At 38.8% G+C, this 22,276-nt stretch overlaps 1 protein-coding gene across 2 annotated transcripts; it reads left to right on the top strand.

Moving 5' to 3' along the window:
• The first annotated feature begins 3,725 nt into the window (after positions 1-3,725).
• Positions 3,726-21,152, top strand: kctd1 (potassium channel tetramerization domain containing 1). 2 transcript variants are annotated; one of them, XM_060865038.1, is made up of 5 exons: positions 3,726-4,218; positions 15,631-15,818; positions 18,770-18,914; positions 20,036-20,341; positions 20,726-21,152. In XM_060865038.1, exons 1-5 carry the CDS (start codon positions 4,210-4,212, stop codon positions 20,888-20,890), a joined length of 813 nt encoding a protein of 270 aa, XP_060721021.1. In that variant the 5' UTR covers positions 3,726-4,209; the 3' UTR covers positions 20,891-21,152. The 2 variants fall into 2 exon arrangements, with proteins under 2 accessions (XP_060721021.1, XP_060721020.1); XM_060865037.1 differs by lacking the exon at positions 3,726-4,218 and adding an exon at positions 12,044-13,922.
• Positions 21,153-22,276: the final 1,124 nt, after the last annotated feature.

Genomic DNA, 22,276 nt, shown 5'->3' with positions numbered 1-22,276 from the left:
GTAAGTTTATCTTAAACAGGCCAGTGAATATATGTATATGGTTGGAGAATCTATAAAAGGTCAGTGGGTGTAGAGCATATACATGTTGCCTATAAATTATAACAAACTCTTAGATCTTGTTGTGAACATCCACTACTTGTCTCTTTCTTACAGTTTAGCTAGACTTTACCTATATTACTGTCATTTAAACAAGCCACATCTTTCTATTATTGCTGCACTCTGTTTCTCTTTATTATTTTCATTTCACATTCTATTTATCTCTCTGTCTGACAGATGCAGGAATGATTGAGGACATTAATCTCAGTCAGCTCAGTCAACAGTGCTATTTGCTACTATTCTAAAAGTATCTTCATAAACAATACAAATCCTTCCAGGTTTTAAGTGTATTAAGTGGTGTTTGTACAAGAGACCTGTTATACCTTACGTGTATTTTGGCCTGTGTCACTTAAGATTCTTTGCACATTAGGAGAGCTGAGTTAATTTGCACGAGTGTATATGCACACAAAGAGTGTGTGTGTGTGTGTGTGTGTGTTTGACACCTTCTCGTGCAGAGAATCAAACAATTTCATGCAGATAGCGAAGGGACGAAATGAACTGAGCCATAAGCCATAATAAAACAATCCAAATGTTATTACAGAGTCGACTGCCTCTGTCCTACTTGAAAACACATTTCAGAACCTGAGGCCTGCCTTACAGGTCTCACCCTCCTAAATAAATCAACATTAGCTTACATCTAAATTATTTAGAATGGGATTTTGACTCATATTTAGAGTATACTTTATTGAGAGCTGAAAGTGCCAAATGTTTGAGTCATGAGAAATTAAGGCATTCTTTGTGTCTTTATTGATATATTAGACAATGAAACTGATCACAATAACTTATTAATAATAGTGTAGGGCATTTTACAAAAAATACAGCATCAACTCATCTAGGGATTGACAGATACAAGTCTGGCCAGAGGGATTTTGAGCTGTTCCTCCTGCAGAGCAGTGGCCAGGTCACTAGGTGATACTGGTGGAGGAAAAGGTTTCCTGATATGCTCCTTCAAAACACCCCAAAGTAGTTCAAAAATATTCAGATCTGGTGACCATACAAGTCATGGGAGATGTTCAACTTTACTTAATTCTTGCTGAGTGTTTTGGTGCATTATCATTCTGATACATCTTAAGGGTACAATGTTTAAACCCTTGCGTGCACTTGGCCCTCCAGAATGGCTCAGTAGTTGTTGGCAGTGCAGCACCCATCTAACACAAGTAGTTTGCCTTGGGAATGCCATGATATTGCAGCACAAACCATCACTGATCTATCACTGTGCTTCACACTGGGCACACAACAATCCAGGGATAAGATTCAAGGCTTCTTCATAAACCGTACCTTTCCTGAATGTGGGAAAGACAGCGAAAGTAGATTAACAGAGAACAGTACGTTTCACATTGTCCACAGGAGAGTCAATGTGCACATTTTATTCTGCAGTAAGTTGGGCAGCTGTGGTTTTATGTTTTTTTATCCAATTCCTATTAGTACCAGTACATGCCTTTAAGACAGTTTCCTCTTGTGTCGACAGGTACTAATGTAGGATGTGGTTTGTTCTTCATGGTGTTATGCAGATATTGACCTGGATACAGTGGTTCTTTGTACACCACAACTTTCTTACCTTACTTTTATCTAATCCTGTCTATTACTAGTCTCTTATTGAATTTATTAAGACTTAATGGTATCTACCCACAGCTAATGATCTTTATTTTTAATAATCAATTACAGTAGATGAGAGTGTGTGTGTGCCCTGCGATGGGTTGGCACTCCGTCCAGGGTGTATCCTGCCTTGATGCCCGATGACGCCTGAGATAGGCACAGGCTCCCCGTGACCCGAGCTAGTTCGGATAAGCGGTAGAAGATGAATGAATGAATGAATGAATGAATTACAGTAGATATATTTATATCAAATATATAGTGAATGCACAGACTGATACAGCCATCTCTGATGTTTCCTCAGTTTGATTATTCTCTATGAATACTTATTGGGCTACAGTATGACTTTGCATGAATGTTCATATCTCCTGAGATTGTTGATTGTGATGAAGGTTTGGCTCCAGGCTCTGGCTCCAGCTGCTTTCACATTAAGCTTTTTTTTGCATTTGCTATTTAGATTTGTATCTTTGTAGAATATCAATTAAATGTGTATAATAATATGTGAAGTGATATAGGCACTAGAAACACATGCACATACACAGTCTTCTGCAGGTTTTGAATAATCTAGACATAGATACAGAGAGCATCCTCGATAATTACTTGTAAGAATTAATCATTTACACGTGCATGTGTGAACTATGAAATACACGTGCCTGCAATGCAACTTGTGTGTACACATGTTCAAGTGTAAATTTTGTATATATACAAAGGATTTGTATATATAAGTGGATATTGTAAGAGAGATTCAAATACAACCAAAATTCAGCTCACTGAGGCCCTGTATTAGTTTGCTGTAGTACAATTTGTAACCATGTTAGTGAATGGGAAATATCCATTGATTATTTTCAGAAATCTAATTCTGTCCAAATTCACTTGACCCGTTATCTTCTGCCATATTTTTCCTCATGATAAATGCATTTTTGTAAGAAAAATGTCATATTTTATGATTACCAGTTTTGGACAAATTCAGGTGTCCTGACTAGACACACACATTTGGTCTGCTGTATACTGTTGTAAAACATTCTTTTCATTAAATTCTTTTCTGGTATGTTGCTTATTTTGATTTCTGTTCATTTTTTGTACTGATATTATAACTAACAACCAGATATGAATGTAGTGATGGTATAAAACCAATGCAGTTAACGCACTAAGTAGCATGGTAAGGTTTGCCAGTCATTCTTTTTTAAGCAAATCCGCTCACAGAATGAGCAGAGCATGAGAGACTTACTAAACGTGTTTCACTAGATAAAATCATGTTTTTTTGAACACATTTTGCTAGAAAAAAGTGCTGTGTGGAGTGTCATTGTTGACTGCTGTTTAACAATATATTTGAAGGTGGTTCCTTAAATTAGATTATTATAGCTAATAGTGGCTCAGTCTGTCATAACTCATTCATTCATTCTCTACTGCTTATCCGAACTACCTCGGATCACGGGGAGCCTGTGCGTCATCTCAGGCGTCATCTGGCACCAAGGCAGGATACACCCTGGACGGAGTGCCAACCCATCACAGGGCACACACACACACACTCTCATTCACTCACGCAATCACACACTACGGACATTTTTTTCCAGAGATGCCAATCAACCTACCATGCATGTCTTTGGACCGGGGGAGGAAACCGGAGTACCCGGAGGAAACCCCCGAGGCACGGGGAGAACATGCAAACTCCATACACACAAGGTTGGAGGTGGGAATCGAACCCCCAACCATGGAGGTGTGAGGCGAACGTGCTAACCAGTACGCCACCGTGCCCCCCACAGTCATAACGCAAAGGTCTAAAATATGTTTACTGACAACAGTAAAAGCAATATACTTTAAAAATGTATATGACAACAATTAAGCTTTTTACATATGAGAATAAATTATGTCATCATGTCTAATAATATAGTCAATTGTGTAAAGCAATGACAAAAATGACAAGCCTGCAGTGCGTGTGTGTGTGTGTGTGTGTGTGTGTGTGTGTGTGTGTGTGTGTCAGACAATTTGACCTCGTGAGGACGTTTGGTTGTTAAAAAGATAATAAAATCTTTTTAGTTACTGAGGTTAAGGTTGGGGTTATATTTAGGTGCAGCATGATTTGCCGCACTAATAATTCTGTCAGGGGAAAAGGTCCTCAGCAGGAGAGTAGGACGAGCGTGTATGTGTTTGATAGCTGATGCGATCTGCTCGGTTCCCTGTGCGCGCAGGAACAGCCTCGGGCAGCGCGCTGTCACAGCAAGCCGAGATGGAGGAGAGGAGGGCGGCTGTTTTATAAAGGAAAAACACGTTCAGTGCAATTTCTCCGCAATGTCTCTCTTACTGAAAAACACAGTGCTCAGATAGTGTTTAGATCGTGCGCATCGCCGGTAGCGTGTTGCTGAGATCTCAGTGAGATCTCAAGCGCAGATCTTCAGGGCACAGATTTGTGAGGTTGTCAGTGGCTCCGGGCCCAAGAGCAGAATCTCCTCTCTCTACTTCCGCTTCTCCGGGTGTAGTGACACAGGAACCGAGAGGAAAACACACAACCCTGGACGTCTCATGTTTCAGGTGAGTCTCTCTCTCTCTCTCTCTCTCTCTCTCTCTCTCTCTCTCTCTGTGTGTGTGTGTGTGTTTGTGTGTGTGTGTGTGTGTGTGTGTGTGTGTGTGTGTGTGGTTAGTCTGCACGGTTTACGCATGTGCCAAAAAACTGCAAACTAGTGTCAACTATTTATTCACTTCAGTTTTATTTGTATAGAGACTTTAATGATGGACTTTGTCACTAAGCAGCTTTACAGGTTTTTAAAATATTCCCAGTTTTGCCCCAGTGTTCCCAGTACAGACTTCAGATTATTCATGACAAGATATTACTGAAGCTGAATGAATGATTAAATACAGTATAGACGTGTATACTGTTGTAAAATCTGGTGTAGTGTGTTATTGTAGTATTGTATTGTATGGTATGGTATAGTATAGAATTGTATAATATGGTATAGTGTAGTATGGTATAGTATAGTATTGTATAGGGTAGTTTAGTGTAGTATAGTATGGTATTGTATTGTATAGTATAGTATTGTGTGGTGTGGTGTGGTATAGTGCAGTTTAGTGTAGTGTAGTGTAGTATTGTGTAGTATAGTATGGTATAGTATAGTAATAGTAATAGTATAGTATGGTATAGTATAGTATAGCAATGGTATAGTAATGGTATAGTATGGTATAGTATAGTATAGTATAGTAATAGTATAGTATGGTATGGTATAGTATAGCAATGGTATAGTAATGGTATAGTAATGGTATAGTATGGTATAGTATAGTATAGTATGCCAGTTGTGGTGTGTACTCTTGGATAGAAACCAGTTTGAACTTTGACATTCATATTATTTTGGAAAATGTCTGCATTTTCAGGCAAATGCAGCGTGTGAAATTAAACTGACAAAGCAATTTAAATCAGATCAGTTTTCCATAAAGTACTCTGTGTTTCTAATATTTTTAGTAGTTATGGCTCACAGGAACCATGAAGATCCTTTTCCGCATTAAATTTTAACATGCACACTGGTAGACAAGTATAATACCAACAAGTAAAGACAAATATTATTAGTTATTTTTTTACTTTTATTACTTTTTAATTTGAATTTCTACAGTGGTCGCCAATTCCCAAACTGTAAACTGTAATCTAGAGAAACTTCGACGATTATGAATTAACTGAATAGTTAACATCTATTACATTTTCAAACATTTCACCACAGATACTGAATAGATTTAAACATCACTGATATGTCCTGGCAAATCTGTATCATCTTGGTTTAGTATAGCTTCCACAAAGCTTGCACTAGTATGGTCAGGCTTTTACATATGCAGCATTAATCCAGTATTTGAATGGAACCAAGGTGAGAAGTCAGCCGTCACACTTTCTCTTTTTTCTTTCTTTTTTTCTGGTGTCCATCGGGTACCAACTCTAGCGCAGTTCAGTTGCAGTTAGACTGCAGTGCATTCTGGATTTGATTATAAATGCACAAAGTGAACCAAACTCGCTGTGTGTTTTGGGCTACTGACAAAATTTTTTCTGTTGATGTGAGCTGCTAAACTGAGCCCAGAGGAACAAACTGAGCCAAAGGACAGAATTGAAATGTTGTGGAAATGTGATGTGTTCTACAGATTTGAACAAATTAATAATTAGGGGGGAAATGTTACATGCCCTCCAAACAACACTCTTTTTTCTTTGTTTTTTGGCTTGCTTAAGAATTTGCTATGAGAAAACAAGCGGAATTGAAAAGCAATTTCACTCTGAATTGAACTTGATCAACAGACTAATAAGTGTGAAAGTGCCCCTAAACTAGGATGAAAAGAAAATTGAAATAAAAATGTGGACTGGTCTGGAAAAGAGGTGCCAGTGACAGTGAGCTGTTCTGAACTGTTCTGATAAATGTCTCTTTGAAAAATGACTAGCCACTTAACAAAAACAAGAATAAAACAACAATAAAGAAATAATAATAGATTCATTATATAATATTATATCATATAAGTATATAATAAAAATATGTATCTGATTATTTAATAGTTAGTTTTTGTTAGTGTTTGCTAGTTAGAGTATTTTTTTTTTTGACAAATTCAGATTTTGTCACAGACAGATACACAAGTACTGTACAACAGGTAGTGAACTGCTTTCTGACTGTCTGCATCATAAAACATAGAAGTGGTAAGAATAAAAGTTGAATAAAATAAAGAATAACAATAACATTATGCAAAAAAATACATTCATTTATCATTTTAATATGATTATGCAATAAATTGAATTAACTGTACGGGTGGGAAAGGGAAGAAAGTAAAAAAGAAAATATGTATGTATGTGTATATATAGAGGTAGTGTGTAGTGTGTAGGTGAGTCCAGAAAAGTCCACATTCTACTGTATGTATTGTCCTGATTGAGGGTCCTCTGTGTTAAGATTCTCTCTGTGTTTGCCTTCAAGGAGCAGAAGTGCTTCGCTGAATGCAACAGAGAGAAGAAAATCAGTTGACAATGATAATGACAAACTATGGAACTGGGTTAATCTTGTCATTCCTCCCACGGTTTGCCGTCACTGTGACATACATGCACAGGCCGACTGATTCATTTCACTCAGGAGGATTCGTAATATCTTCTGAGATAGCTAGTGTAACAATACTACACAGTGTACTGTCAGGCACTGGAAACACTTTTATTTCAGTATAACGAATTAGGGATAAAATGAAGCCATACTAGCAATGCACATTATTATTATTATTATTATTATTATTATTATTATTATTATTATTATTATTATTATCAAAGAATATTTGTTTATTTTATTTTTTTGTACTTTTTCTACCACCACTCAAATATATCTGCATTCATTTATATACATTTTTATATTTTTCCATACAGTGTCTTCTTCTACACTTTCCCACCTACATAGTAAAGCATTTCACTTCATATTGTACTGTGCATGGTTGTGTATCTAAGAAATTATTTTTCAAATATGCAATTGTTTAGTATCGTTTAGTTTGTCCATGTTGTAAGACAGACTTTTTTTATCTGAAAAATTTTTTAATATTCATCAGTCACTTACTGTTTATTTTCACCATTACCACATGACACATATCCTCTAATTAAGAGAACTGTTTACTGTATAATGTGGTGGTGGTGATGGGAATGTGTGTGTTCATGTGATGTGTGGGTGTTTTAGAGTGTAGCCTGTGGGTGATCCATTTGTTTGATATGCAATTAATACTGCATGCTCATTAAAGAAAATGGTGACAGGTTGTTTATTACCTGAGGAAACGTGACAGGTTGTTCATTACCCAAGGAAACAAACGTCCAATAAGATGGTAGAAGTGTGTCGGGTCAAAGACAAGGTGTCTTTGTTTTTTTCCCATCTTGATGTTACAGCAACCTAAATCACAAACCTGTTAAACTTGCCAGTCAATATATCCTTGTAGTAACAGCCATGTGCTATTTCACATGTCAAGTGCACTTGCTGATTAATTACTGACTGCAGTCCATCTGTTCCAGTGTGAATCCCATTAATCACCGCAAAGGGACCGCCAGAGGTGCCCCCCTTGACTCTGTGTTATTTGGGGTATGTAAGGTGGGTGTATCAGCCATGGTGCTGAGGTTTTTAACACCTCACTGACACTGCTGGGCTGAGAGTAGTCCAACAATCAACCATATGCAGCCAACAGTGCCATGTTTAGAAAGTGATCTCTGATGAACTGTTACGTGTAGATTAACACACACTGTTTATGAAAAATAAGCAAATAAGTCTCTAACTGCCTGCCAACAATGTAAGTGTGCAAATAAGTTGGCAGGTAAGTATACATGTGATCATGCTATCTGATTCACTCATTCTGTCACATCAGTGTGATGAAGCGAAATAGGAAAGAATCTGCTAACGGAGTTTAGCTGAGCGCTCTTCTGTGGCTCAAGTGGTTAAGGCTCTGGGTTGTTGATCGGGGTTCAAGCCTCGTCAGTGCCAAGCTGCCAGTGTTGGGCCCTTGAGCAAGGCCCTTAACCCTCTCTGCTCAAGGGGCACTTTAAAAACTCCAAAGTTGGGATATGTGAAGAAAAGATTTCACTGTGCTGTAATGTATATGTGACAATAATAAAGGTTTTTATTCTATTCTATTACTATATGTCACCATCACAGATTTGTAGCAGGGTTGTTAGAGGTATAGAGGTTGAATTTGAGGTTGTTCTACATTTTTATGCCTCCACTACTCTACCACTGATAAATCACGGCATGGCCGAAATAGTATTTATTCTGTATTTGGCCTCTTACTGTTTAAAGTATATTTTAATGTTATTTCTGGGATTTAAATTAGTAACAAGATGGTTGCAGGCATCCCTGTCGACAACATCAGCATTGAGATCTACTTGCTGATTTAAGATTCTCTCTCTCTCTCTCTCTCTCTCTCTCTCTCTCTCTCTCTCTCTCTCTCTCTCTCTCTCTCTCTCTCTCTCTCTCTATCTATCTATCTATCTTTCTGGTAGTATCTTGGATGAACTGTTTTCCTTTTCCATACAAACTGGACTCTAGGCATATATATATCATCCCTGCACTTCAGAGACCGTTGAACCGTTTTTCCAATTTAAATCTTTTTTTGTCGTCAGTACTGTGTTCAGTGGTGTTCCATCCTGTGTTGATTTCTTTCCACTGCTGAGTGGAATACAGAGGGGTAACAAAATATGCATATGATACAAGTTTGGTTTTTTTTTTGTCTATCACATGGAACTCGTCTCGTGAATAAATTTGTAATTATATGATGAGTTGAATTAGGTGTTTTATATGAGACTATAAAAATACTTGAACTTTGCAGTTCTGTAGCCAGCACTGAAGCTTGACACCACTAGTAATATGTGCATTACACATTCACTGAATCTGTTTGTCAAATCCAGGTCTTCTTTCCACCCACACACTCAATTTTCATGTCTATAGTCAGTAGTAGGATTCAGACTGTTGCCCTCAAGTACTGAAGATGTTAATGTGAGCTTGGAAACATTTCATACACAAGTTGCTAATCTCTCTGTCACTTCTCTTCACACTACCACTCATACATAGAAATATGAATAAGATTAATTTTTCAAGAGTGGAAGAGCGTTATTCTGTATGTATGCCTTCCTGATATGTGATATCATTTAATACACTTAAATACACTTTAATTCACTACTGAAAAATTCTGTTTCACACCAATGCATTTTGATTCAGGCAAGATTACATTTTTTTTTAGCCTTTTTTTTATTTATTTATCAGAAAATTAATCAGAAAAAAATCAGAAAATGTTGGATCAGTTTTCCAACTTTTTTTTTTTAAGAACCGCTCATTTATACAGTTATGTATCAGATCCTCTACAAAATCTAAGCCTAATAGTAACCAGATTTAAAAAAAAAAAAAAAAAAAAACATTGTTAACTAGCAAAAACGTATAATGTTGTGAGCTTTTCAAGGACAAGACATTTATTTAAGATTTACGAAACTTTGTAACCGTGTGGTGGAAATTTCTAATCTAAAGATGTTTATAAGGCCTTGTCCTTCTATGCTTTTACCTTGTATCTATAGTGACCAGAGACTGACATTGTCATCGGTTGTTTTCTTAAGATTATGACAAGGGCAGTAGGGACTGGAGACGAGTTGTCGGGAATTAGGCATAAACAACATCCAGTAAATCTTCTAGTAGTCCTTCTAGCAGACCTTGTCCCGGTCCAGATTAGCTTGATCAGGAGATGAGCATGTGGTGATTTAGAGCCAATGATTGATGCTTTTTCATATCTTCTTTACTTGAGTTCTGTCTATAAAATCTTGATGTAATCAATGATCGGGGCCCTTCATCTCTCATGCTATATGTGGAGTGTTAGGTCCTGCTGCGCAGCTGAGCACAATAAATTGTGAAACGTTTTTTACTCTTGCCCGTGCTAACCAGTGTGATATTTTACTCTTTAATTCTCTCAAACCTCAAAACTTCCACGACAACCGTCACTAGGTTTAGCTTCCGTCAGGACAGAGATGTTTATGCTTTTCAGTTAATCAGTATAAAGACAAATATCAAGCTGCTTCATGCTCTTATAAAGAAAACAAGAAACTAGTAAAGGATCAACTATTTATATATAACATATTTTATGCAATAAAGAATATTCCACATTAAATACTATAAAAAGGTTCTATATGATGTGTCAATCATAAGTTTAATTTTAATAAGTTTAAAATTGGACTTATTAACAAATTGCTGTGGAGCAAGATATTTAAAACACTCTGGGGAGGTAGTGTTAGTGAAAAATAAACAACTTTGCTATGGTAATGCACTGTACAGTACTGTAAATTTTATTTTCTGTTGTCTTGTATTCTTCACTAACAGACTGAGTAACAGTGAGCGCCAGTGGATTTCCTTCATAGGGAAAAAGCTGGGCATCCTGTTGTTTCCATATCAACTATGTTACATTTCTTAATTTCTCATGTAGATCCTACATACTTATGCTTTACATCTTTATGTATTCTCCTTTCTTTTTGTACACTCAAGTGTTATCTCTGTGTGACAGCCCAGGGCTCTGGCACTGGTTTCAGTTCTATCGCTCCATGGTGTTCATTTCTGCAGAACTTCATGTCAAGCCTCAGAGGGAAAAGTCATTTATGGCACTGCATATGCTCAGATTTTTTTAATTCCTCCTTCTGAACTTCTCTATCAGCACAGATTACTCAGGGAACACATTACCTACCTGCACACACACACAAAAAAGCCCTCCTCCAATCCACCACGTAACCATGTAATGAGTCTGATGTGCCTTTTGAAGAGCAGGCATGTTATTTTCCCTCATGCCCCCAGGCCACCCTGCCGTGCAAATGATTATGAAATTGAAATTAAAACTATAAATATATTCTGCCTCTCTCTCTTATCACCATCCACACAAAGTGCATACAAATCAGGCCAAGATCAGGGCTCCTGTTCAAGACTCTTCTTTAAAGCTAGAATAATTGCTAATTGGGTATCTGGGTGTGAAATGGGTTCTTCTAGGTGGAATTTTAAATGTGAAGGAGACAAGAAATATTTTTACCCTCTTGACTTTTTTCTTTTTCCTTTAAGAGATGTCATTTCTGGTTCTGGTGACACACCTGCAGGCGTTAACAGCAGAACGGGACAAAAGAATAGAGTCTTCGCATTTTAAATTGAAACCTTACAGGATGTCTCTGCAACAGAGAGCCAAAGGCGATGAAGACTACTGCTACATTTAAATGCATTTGTCTAGCTGGATACAGCTGAAGTTTAGGGGTAATATTCAAGTCCTGAAGTGCCAAGTGTTCTTTTGTGGTTTGGGATATAATCCCTTACAACCTTTAAGTCACTTTCACAGAACTGCTAAGGTATCACTGTACTTATTGTCACCACCCTAGAAACGGCACAACGGCACAGTAACTTATATATAATTATATATGTACCTGATATTTAAAAAGAATACTCTTCATTTGTTGTATATTTGTTTAAGCCGATGGACAATTGATCTTTATTTCTGCTGAATACGATAAAAACTTTTTTAGCATTAAAAAAGTCTCAAAGTGAGATTTAAATCAGAACAATGACAAGCTCTTTGCACTGATTTCACACATTTCTTTAAGAAACATTTCACACATTTCTTCAAGATAAGATGCCAAAAGAGTCAGTGCATCGTAATTCCAATTTAATCGTAAAAATACATCTAGAATTGAAGAAAAGCTTGTTTGACTCATACATGAATAGCAGTGTTGTTTATTTCCAAACCAGTGAACAAGCTAAATGAACATGATGATTGGTAAAACATCTCATTCTCTATTCTCACCTTGTAATATTGTTATTCAAAAGTACACAAAGAAATGTATTAGACTATATAATTAGATGGAAAATTGCACAGACCCGGTCACACACTCGGAGGAGCATGAAATACATGCGCAGTGTTTCATTAATTAAACAAGTGTATGTGTGTGAGATTTAAATCATATTCGCATTTTTCCATGCCTGTTAAAGTAGTCCTATCTACCTTTTAGTTTCCTCTCCATCTAACTGTAGCATTGTGTATCCAAATGTATATGAGACAGAGTAAGGGTAAGTTTGAATTTTGGGGATGCTCCCACCCTTTTCTCTGCACCTTTAAGAGCGCCTGCGTGCCTGAGCTCATTGCTGAAGGTCATTAAAAAGCACGTTTAAAAAAAAAACAAGCTCTCAGCTCTGCGGTCCAATATAGCGCATGCGCACTGCCCCGGGACTCATACACTCTCAGACCGCAATATGGCGAGAATGCCTGGCAGCGGGCACCAGTGCTGTGGCGACGACGCGGCCCCGGCGTCCGGGGAAAGAGAACGGGACACAGAGGACGGGGAGGAAGGAGAGATTCAGGAGATCCAGATCACGGTGGACGAGGGGGAAGAGTGCGAGGATGAAGAAGCCGAGTTGGAGTCCAAGAACTGCAAGAGCGCGGAAGCGGTCCTTATGCGGAATATAGACCAACAGCGCGGGGGGCACGAGCTGCTCATGTCTCCCCTGGACCCGGATGCTGATGAGGGAGAGACGACTCATCTGTCCGTGTCAGAGCGCTCGCGTCTGAGCGAGAACACGCGCTTGGCCACGCGTTACGCTGTGCGGATCTTTCGCGAGTATTTGAGCGAGACAGCACAGAGTACGAACTTCGAAAGCATGGACAAACACGGGCTCTGCAGGGTCCTGCGCGCGTTTTACTCTGAGGCGCGCTCCAAGAGCGGTCAGTTGTACAGCAAGTCGTCGCTGATCAGCATACGCAGTTCGCTTAACCGGTATCTCAACGAGCCGCCCTTTTGCCGCACGCTCGACCTGACCAAGGACCCGGAGCTGCGCAGTGCCAACCTGGCGCTCGCTGCTGTCATCCGCCGCCTAGAGGAGCAGGGCGCTGGACCCGTGGTTCAGAAGCAGGCGATCACGCGCGCCGACCTGCGCAGGCTGTATGCGTCTGCCGCGTTCAGTGCGCGCACTCCGTTCGGACTGCTCAACAAAGTGTGGTTCGAAACGTGCATGTACTTCTGCACGAGGGGCCGAGAGAACCAACGCGAGCTCGAGGAGGACTCTTTCGGGCTCGCCACGGACGAGGACGGGAGGAGGTTCGTGTACTTCAAAGCGCTCGGTCCGTACCACAAGTCCCGCTCTTCATCCTGGAGCAGGAAAAGATCAGACACGGATGAGGAAAACCTCCCGCGCATGTACGAAACCGGCACGGAGTTTTGCCCTTATGCAAGCTTCGTGAAGTACCTGTCAAAGCGCAATCCCGCGTGCAGGGCTTTTTTCCAGCGTCCGCGCGATCACTGCAGCGAAAACGACACTACGTGGTACGAGAATAAAGCCGTGGGCAAAAACCTGCTGGGCACGAGGATGCAGATGCTCTCACGCGCAGCTAAGCTCTCCAAAACATACACCAACCACTGCATCGGTGCCGTCTCCATAGCAACTCTCAACAGCGTCGCCGGCATCGGCTCGAAATTGGCGCCGCTACATGTTGCACCGGAAATGGTCAACGGAAGCCAGCGGCCAAGTCGCGACACCGAAGACCCACCGGACCTTGAGACGCGTAAAATGTGCAAACGTCCACGATTGGAAATGTATTCCGCGCATGTGCCGGGACCGGGGTATTCCCCTAAAAGGCTTTGCGCTCGCCCTGTTGCAGAGGACGCAAACCCTCCGGTGCCGATTAAAGTCAGCGCGGATTCCGTGGCCCCCGTCGCCCCGGCTGCGCTTGAGCACAAAGGGGAATCTGCACTCGTGCTGCCTGCGCAGGTAACAACAACTTCAGGTCTAAGTCAGGGCAAATATTCACAACGAGACGAAATATTGGCGCGCGTTACGGCGTTAACGCGTCACCAATCAGTTGCTGGCAAAATGCACGCTCGTGTTTTGGTTTTAAATGTGTTGTTGGTGCGGCCTGTTGCCGTCTCCTATTAGCTAATCTGGTAACTGATAAGACTACCTGGTGGTCACGTGGTCACTTAGGGATATACAGTTCCAGACTTGACGGACACAATTTGGTCCATTTCCCTGTTTTTATTCAAATGACACATAAACTGGCAAGTTTGGTGTGTTTGATCTGGAAAATCAGCAGACTGTGGAGCATGAATCACACTGGGGTTGGGAAACTAATAGTCAGGTTTAGTCTGTTTTTGAAATTGCAGATCAGCTATGACAGACTAAAAAATAAGTGTAAAACTGTCTAAAAACAAGGTGGTGTCTCTTGTTCATTTTCATGTTCATACGTATTTCTTCATAGCATGTTCACTGTCCATCATTGTGTCAAAATGCAATTAATGTTTTTCTTTCAGAAATCCACATAACACTTGAATAAATAAATCAAATGCCCTGCTGTCTCATCTTTGACTCATCTCTTTGTATTATAGAAATATTTGTCTGCTGGAGTCAAATATTTCAAGTCTTTATATAGTTGGGGGCTTCATTTAATCATTTGTAACTGTGTTGTTCACACTTTTACTATGCTTGATTTCATTCAGACTGTGATGTCAGTGGTTTCATATCCTATTCACACGTCATGGCAGTTACCATAGCTAAGGACCTAATGGATTAAGATATCGGGACATTAGCAGAGAGAAGAGATTTCTCTGGAAGTGCACCTGATCACTAGGTTTAGAATATCATAACAACGGGAAATTCTGAAATTAATTTTTTTTTTTAGAATTGAAAATTAAGAAAAGTGTGCTGTATGAATTGTTCCAGCTCCTGTAATTATACTCCTGGCTGTGCCATGTCATAGCTTTGAACAGACCAGAGTTCTCTTAAGAGTGTTTGTCAGTGCTATGTGATGTTGGGGATTATGGTGGGATATGCTGACACAATAATGTTGCAGAGACAGATGTCACGTCCCTAGCCAAGCAGAAGAGAGCAACACTTTGAAACACATTTCCGTGTTGGTGTTTAATTCATTTTGAGAGTAATGCTGATGGCCATACCTTTTATACAGAACAAACAGAGATTGTCTCAGACAAAGCTGGAGCATATGCAAATGACAGTACTTGTAGCTCTGCTGCAATAATTTAATTGCCTCTTTTATATGGTAATATATATATATATATATATATATATATATATATATATATATATATATATATATATATATATATATATATATATTACCATATAGTATATAGTAGCATATAGTATTTATTTATTTATTTTATTTTTTCCCCAGACCACATATTTATCAGGAGTTTGACCTACATACAGCACTGTCCTCATATCACATGATTGCATGAGCTATTAGTTGTACTGGACATCCTGTGCAGTCCCACAGGAACACATTGGCTGCCTGTGGGGCTTCTCTGTCCAACTGTTTCACTCTCCATTGGTGTCTTCTCTCTCTAGCCATACATACAAATACTTATAAAACTGCGTACAAACCTAAGTTAACATGGTTAAATATATTTATACCCACTTTCTCATTCATACCTTGCTTTTATGCCTTATGTCTGTGCCTCAGGAACATCACAGCAGTGTGGCCATGTCGGCTCGGCCTCGCTTGGCACAATCGCCAGCCTCCCCAATGGGTACAGCTGGCATCCCCACACCGGCCCAGCTGACCAAGGCCAACGCACCAGTGCACATCGACGTGGGAGGACAGATGTACACCAGTAGTCTTGCTACGCTTACTAAATACCCAGAATCTCGGTAAAACACACACACTCCATTAAAATCAGGGCTTTTTTTTTTTTTTTTTAGCAAAATTGTGTTGAAAAGACATACAGGTGTTAGCATAATTTGTTTTTCAACTACATCTAAAATAATAATAATAATAATCCTCCAAGAGCATTTGTTGCAATTGTAGTATTTAACCACTAGGTGTAATAATAACAATATGGAACTAATATGCTCAATGTGTCAAGGGAAATAAAGCACACTGCTCCATGATTGCACATCTATGAATGTGAGCAAATCAATGAAACAAATCAATGAAAGCCTTTTTTTTAATCACTGGTCATTACAAATAGCAATTTCCTATTTCAGCAGTGTTATGAATGGTGTATGATGAGTAAGGACTATAAGAAGATTAGCATTTGCTGAATTAGCCTAGTGTTCATATGGACAATCAACCACAAGCTGAATATGAACTAATTGGTTATGAATAAATTGGTATACATGAAAATCCTGTACTTTCATAAAAAATATTTTATATTTCTATTCCTACTTCTGATTGTGTGTAAATATATGTTTAAGAATAGTATTTAATTAATGAAAAACTTGACTGCTTAGTTCAAAACGTTTATTTATTTATGTATAAAATAAATGCTGTATGGAAGGAGTTTGGGCAGGTCTGCGCCAATAGTAGATGTAAGCTGAGGCAATGTAACTGGCAGAATTGATATTACTGTAGGAGATAGCAGATGACGCAACGGATATTTAGAGACTGTCATTTTTTTTTTTTGCATAAATCAGTTGCATTTGCCACAGCATCAGGTCATTTTTAAAAAGCAGTGTCAATGGTTTGGCTTCCACTAGTACTAGAGAAAAATTAGCAGTAATATTTATAATATGCTTATACTTATAATACTCTTATAATAGTTTTAATGTTGAATCATTTCCTTCTGGCCTCTTTTATTGTGCTGCAATTCACCAAATGTAGCTGTAAATCTTTCTCTATGTTTTGGCATCGTCACGTGTTGTGACTCCACCATATACAATGCTTTAGATGTAGGTGTAAGTAAATGTTTGCGAAACTGTCTTTTGGTCATTTTGAGCTTTCCACTTTGTGAACTTTTTATAAGTTTTATGAGTTTTGTGGGCACCAACAAATGTGGCATAATCCCATGTGGCCTGGTAATTGCCATTTATTAATATTCACAAATAGGAATATAAAGAATCACATCTTTTGAGTTGAGAAGTAAGAGTACTCTTAATCATTATCAGCCCTGCAATTTTTTATGCACATACGAGCAACATAGTAAAATAGAAACAGAAAAATGAAACAGTCTATGCCGTTTTCTGTTTCGTAACTAGTCATACTGTTTCTGTTTTTTTTTTCTCATGTCATTCATTATGTGTGCATTATCTGCTGCTTTTCTACAGTGTATGTCATGCTTTCTAGGTTTACATTTCCATCTGCATTTCTTTTACTTCTAAATATACCACCCCCCTGCCAGTGTGTAGGGGTGGGGGGTGGGAGGAGGTCTTGTCTATACTTATTATCTTGCTGACCAGAACAATTCTGCAATGCCAGGGAGTGTTAAAGTCTCCTGGCTGCTGACTGAGTCAAACATCAAAGGAGAGAGCCTGCAGCACTGGTTCTCTAGCCAGCTTGACATCTTCTCTCTCAGAGCTCATACATACTGACACAAAATTATACTGTTTTCCACAGTTTTTAACATTCACGCATAGTCTCATACAGTGTCATGCAATCACATATCTCTTAACATAGTCTCTTAACACCATTTCACATATTCATACAGTCTCACACAGCACCACAACAGCTTACATAGTGTCATACAGACTCATACAGATTTATACGTAACACATACAGACTCACACAGTCTTGTACAAGCTCAGTCTCGTACTATTTCACAGTATTTACAGACTCAATCAGTCTCAATCTCTCACAGTATCGTAGGGACTCATAGTCTCATAGTTTCTCAGAATATTGTACAGACTCACACAGTGTCATACAAACTCAGTGTCACTAACAGTATTACAGAGACATCACAAAGTATTATACTCCATACTCTTAAAGTATCACACAGACTCACAGTCTTATAAAGACTCAGCTTCATAAAGCCTCACACAGACTCACACAGAATCAGTCTTGTAGAGCCTCACACAGACTCAGACTCATAAAGCCTCACACAGACTCAGCCTCGTACAGCCTCACACAGACAGCCTCGTACAGCTTCACACAGACAGCCTCGTACAGCCTCACACAGACCCAGCCTTGTACAGACTAAGTCTCTTATTGTTTTGTACAGAATCATTCAGGCTTACAGTCTCACACACTCACACAGCCCCATTCAAACTCACAATATCATGCAATAGCATACAAACTCACAATTATTCACAGTCTCACACTTTCCCCATGCAGCCACATACAGACTTATACAGGCTTTCTCATGCTCACATATTTACATACTCACACTCATACATTCTCACAGTGGCACACACACGCTCTGACAGTTAGAGAGTCTTGCACTGGTCAGCAATGTCAGGGCATCATGTGCCCCAGGGGTCCTATTGTTCTATACTATATTGTATACCTTTGTGTTTTTCATGTACAGTATATGGCCAAATATATGATCCATATCCAAAAGGGATAGTATGTGTGGTCTAAAACATTGTATTCTCTGGTGATAAGTGACAAATGCTGGCTACAACTTATGCAGCTTTGTCAACAGCATCCAGGTATACACAAACCCGTGACATCTGCATAAGCAGCTTAGTGCCTGAAGTCATGCTGCTCTGTTACTCATGAATGCTAATCATGTCGATTTTTTTGTTTGTGCATACTCTTGGCGTTTGCAGGGGGCTGGTGTACTATCAGGCACCAAAGATGGGCATGCACATGTCACACATACTGTATGAATATACACCGAGGGACTCCTCTCTCCTCTCTATTTCTCCCTCTTTCTTATGCACAGGATTGGCCGATTGTTCGATGGCACAGAGCCCATTGTGCTAGACAGTCTAAAGCAGCACTATTTCATCGATCGTGATGGTCATATGTTCCGTTACATCCTCAACTTTCTCAGGACTTCCAAGCTACTTATCCCAGATGACTTTAAGGTGTGTTACATTCTACGTCTCTTTCTGTATTTGTGTTAATTTTCCGAACACATTTGAGATTCCACTGATCTAAGCAAGTTCAAGTCATTACTCCAAACTCATCTTCTGGACTGTTTTTAAATATGTGTTAATGCTGTTTGCTACTGTTTTGTTGCATGTGCTGTTTTTTATTGACTTTATGTGATTAATGCTGTATAATTTTAGAATTCAGCAGACTTATATGTCAAGGGTTTTTCCATATATATATATATATATATAGATATAGATATAGATATATATAGATATGTATATATGAATACACTCTCACTCATCTTCTACCGCTTATCCGAATTACCTCGGGTCACGGGGAGCCTGTGCCTATCTCAGGCGTCATCGGGCATCAAGGCAGGATACACCCTGGACGGAGTGCCAACCCATCACAGGGCACACACACACACACTCATTCACTCACACACTCACACACTACGGACAATTTTCCAGAGATGCCAATCAACCTACCATGCATGTCTTTGGACAGGGGGAGGAAACCGGAGTACCCGGAGGAAACCCCCGAGGCACGGGGAGAACATGCAAACTCCACACACACAAGGCGGAGGTGGGAATCGAACCCCCAACCCTGGAGGTGTGAGGCGAACGTGCTAACCACTAAGCCACCGTGCCTCCCAATATATGAATACATAACAGGTATAAATATAGATTTAAATAGAAAATGTAGATAATATATAAAATTTGTTTTACTTTGAAAGCCTGTCAGTATATAGGTTACAGGGTATGGAGTTGAGACTAGTCATGTGCTTTGGGACTGGGATCCTGAGATAAACAGAGGTTTTTACTTGAATGTGGGTGAGTAGCCAGATATGAAGCTTGTTGGGCAAATTAGTTAGAAAATGTTGCAGTGGTACAAACTAAATAACATTATACAGCAATAGTACGCATCTCTGTATTACAAAAAATGTATTACATCTGATTTAACTCCAAATAGAGATACATGGAGCATTAAGCATTACACTCATACTACATAAACATAAGCAAGCCCCAAACACAGTACACAGGTCACTCTAAATATATTACTCCTAATAATTAAATAAAAGAATGATTATTTTATGTATGTGTTCGAGCAGGACTACAGTCTGCTGTATGAAGAGGCTCAGTATTTCCAGCTGCAGTCACTGCAGGCAGAGCTTGAGCGCTGGCATTCGGAGCAAGACTCAGGGTTTGTATCACGACCGTGCGAGTGTGTAGTGGTGCGCGTGGCTCCTGAGCTGGGCGAACGGATCACATTGAGTGGTGATAAGGCTCTCATTGAGGACATTTTTCCCGAGATCGGAGATGTCATGTGTAATTCAGTCAACGCAGGATGGAACCATGACTCAACTCATATCATCCGGTTCCCTCTTAACGGATACTGCCATCTCAACTCTGTACAAGTAGGTTGCACAACAAAAAAATTCTGTAACGTACACTTATTATGGCTGCTTTATAATGTTGTTAACAAAGAGGGTTCATAAAATTCAGAATTTCCCTCCCAGAGAATGTCAGGTGATGCAACAATACATCCAGTTTTTCACTGAAAGCCAATAAAATTATATTAACAAACAAAAACATATGCATTAAAAAAATACAGTTACACTTCCTAGCTAAGTATACAGTATTAGTGCTACCTCACTTAGAGAGAGAGAGAGAGAGAGATAGATAGATTCTAACAATTATCTGCTGTTTCCTTAATAATCTGCTAAATATAATTATAAAATAAATTTTGTGTGTGTGTGTGTGTGTGTGTGTGTGTGTGTGTGTGTGTGTGTGTGTGTGAGGTTCTGGAGCGGCTCCAGCAAAAGGGATTTGAGATTGCTGCTTCATGTGGCGGTGGTGTGGACTCATCTCAGTTCAGCGAGTACGTTCTTCGGCGAGAGATCAAGCAACTTCGAACCGGGGTCCTGACTTCAGTCATTCAAATTAAACAAGAAACATTGGACTAGTGGAAAATGATCTTTTTTAAAATAATTAGTTCTGCCATATTATAATACAGCAAGAAAAAGGTTTGTTTTAAAACTTTTTGACTTGTTTTTACTCCACCACCAGTCTCATGAAAAGAAGGAAAGTTAAAAGTAGCTCCATCCAGGGCTCTGTGTATTAATAATATCACCAGAAACTGTATCTCTTAACCGTATTATCAGATTATATTAAAATCAAAAATCACTGCACACACACAAAAGCACAAAATAAAGGTATATGCAAATATTTTTTATTCTAGTCTCTCTTTCTTTTGTGATTCTTTATTCTGTTATATTATTTTTGTAAATACTGTTAAATGTTGGAAATTTTTGAAATAAAAAAGTAAAAAAATATTTGCCTTTGATCCATAAAGTCCTTCACAAAATAAAAGCTGTTCAGATGGTACTTCAGGAACAGGGTAGGAAACTTGTATGGAAACCGATGCATTTAAAAAAAAGGAATTGGCCACAATTTTAAACACACGGTATCTTCTGAGGCAAATGCTGAGAAATCATTTAGACACGATTATTTAGAAACGTATAAAAACTGAAAATGCCATTTTCTATTTTACTAAGAATGGTCACATTCATAGAGAGGAAAATGGTCAGGTAGACTGTTAGGAAGGAAATAATCATTTAAATAATCATTCTTTACAACTGTATCAGTAACTGTATCTGCATCAGCACGCTTTTTAGAGACGCCAACAACATGTGGTCTTTGAGGACGACTTCCTAATCAATATGCAATTGCCGGATTGTGTATTTATATATTTATAAACACACCCTCCAGTGTCACCCGAATGAAGACTGTTTCCCTTTTGAGTCTGGTTCTTCTTAAGGTTTATTCCTCTTCCATCTAAGGGAGTTTTTCTTGCCACTGTCACCTCAGTCACCTCAGGCTTGCTCATTGTGGATAAATACAAACACATTTAAACATAATTCTAATATTAATCTTGAATTTTTACATTTTATTAATCTTTGTATAATATATATATATTTTTATTGTATTATGTTTCTTATGTTCTGAAAGGCTGCTTTGAGACAATGTCCATTGTTAAAAGCGCTATAGAAATAAATGTGAATTGAATTTTGAATTGAATAATATTTATAAGTAAATAAAATATGGGAAACAATGCTAATATAATGTGTATCAGAAAAATAAAGGTTGAATGTCTAGTCACCTAGTCATCATGTAAATAATAAAATAATATCATCATACTGCACATTTTCCACATTCAATCGCTATTTTGATCACTTTAAATTCCCAAAATGAAAGAAACACTATAAAAAAGCAACATTTTCAGTGGCAGTGCATCTGACATTTAAATGATCAGGATTCAGAAACCACTTCAGGTTAGTTCTAACTGCAGT

Source organism: Tachysurus vachellii, chromosome 3 (genome assembly GCF_030014155.1).
Source record: "Tachysurus vachellii isolate PV-2020 chromosome 3, HZAU_Pvac_v1, whole genome shotgun sequence".
NCBI lineage: Eukaryota > Metazoa > Chordata > Actinopteri > Siluriformes > Bagridae > Tachysurus > Tachysurus vachellii.
The sequence above is the reverse complement of the archived record's forward strand: the minus strand, read 5'-3'. Positions and strand labels throughout refer to the sequence as shown.

Bases quoted from the DNA above. Each gene is read 5' to 3' on its own strand.
- kctd1 (XM_060865037.1), top strand. From the start codon at position 12,411: ATGGCGAGAATGCCTGGCAGCGGGCACCAGTGCTGTGGCGACGACGCG. The intron at 15,819-18,769 runs GTAAAACACACA...TCTTATGCACAG, and splicing joins ACTAAATACCCAGAATCTCG to GATTGGCCGATTGTTCGATG. The intron at 18,915-20,035 runs GTGTGTTACATT...GTGTTCGAGCAG, and splicing joins TTATCCCAGATGACTTTAAG to GACTACAGTCTGCTGTATGA.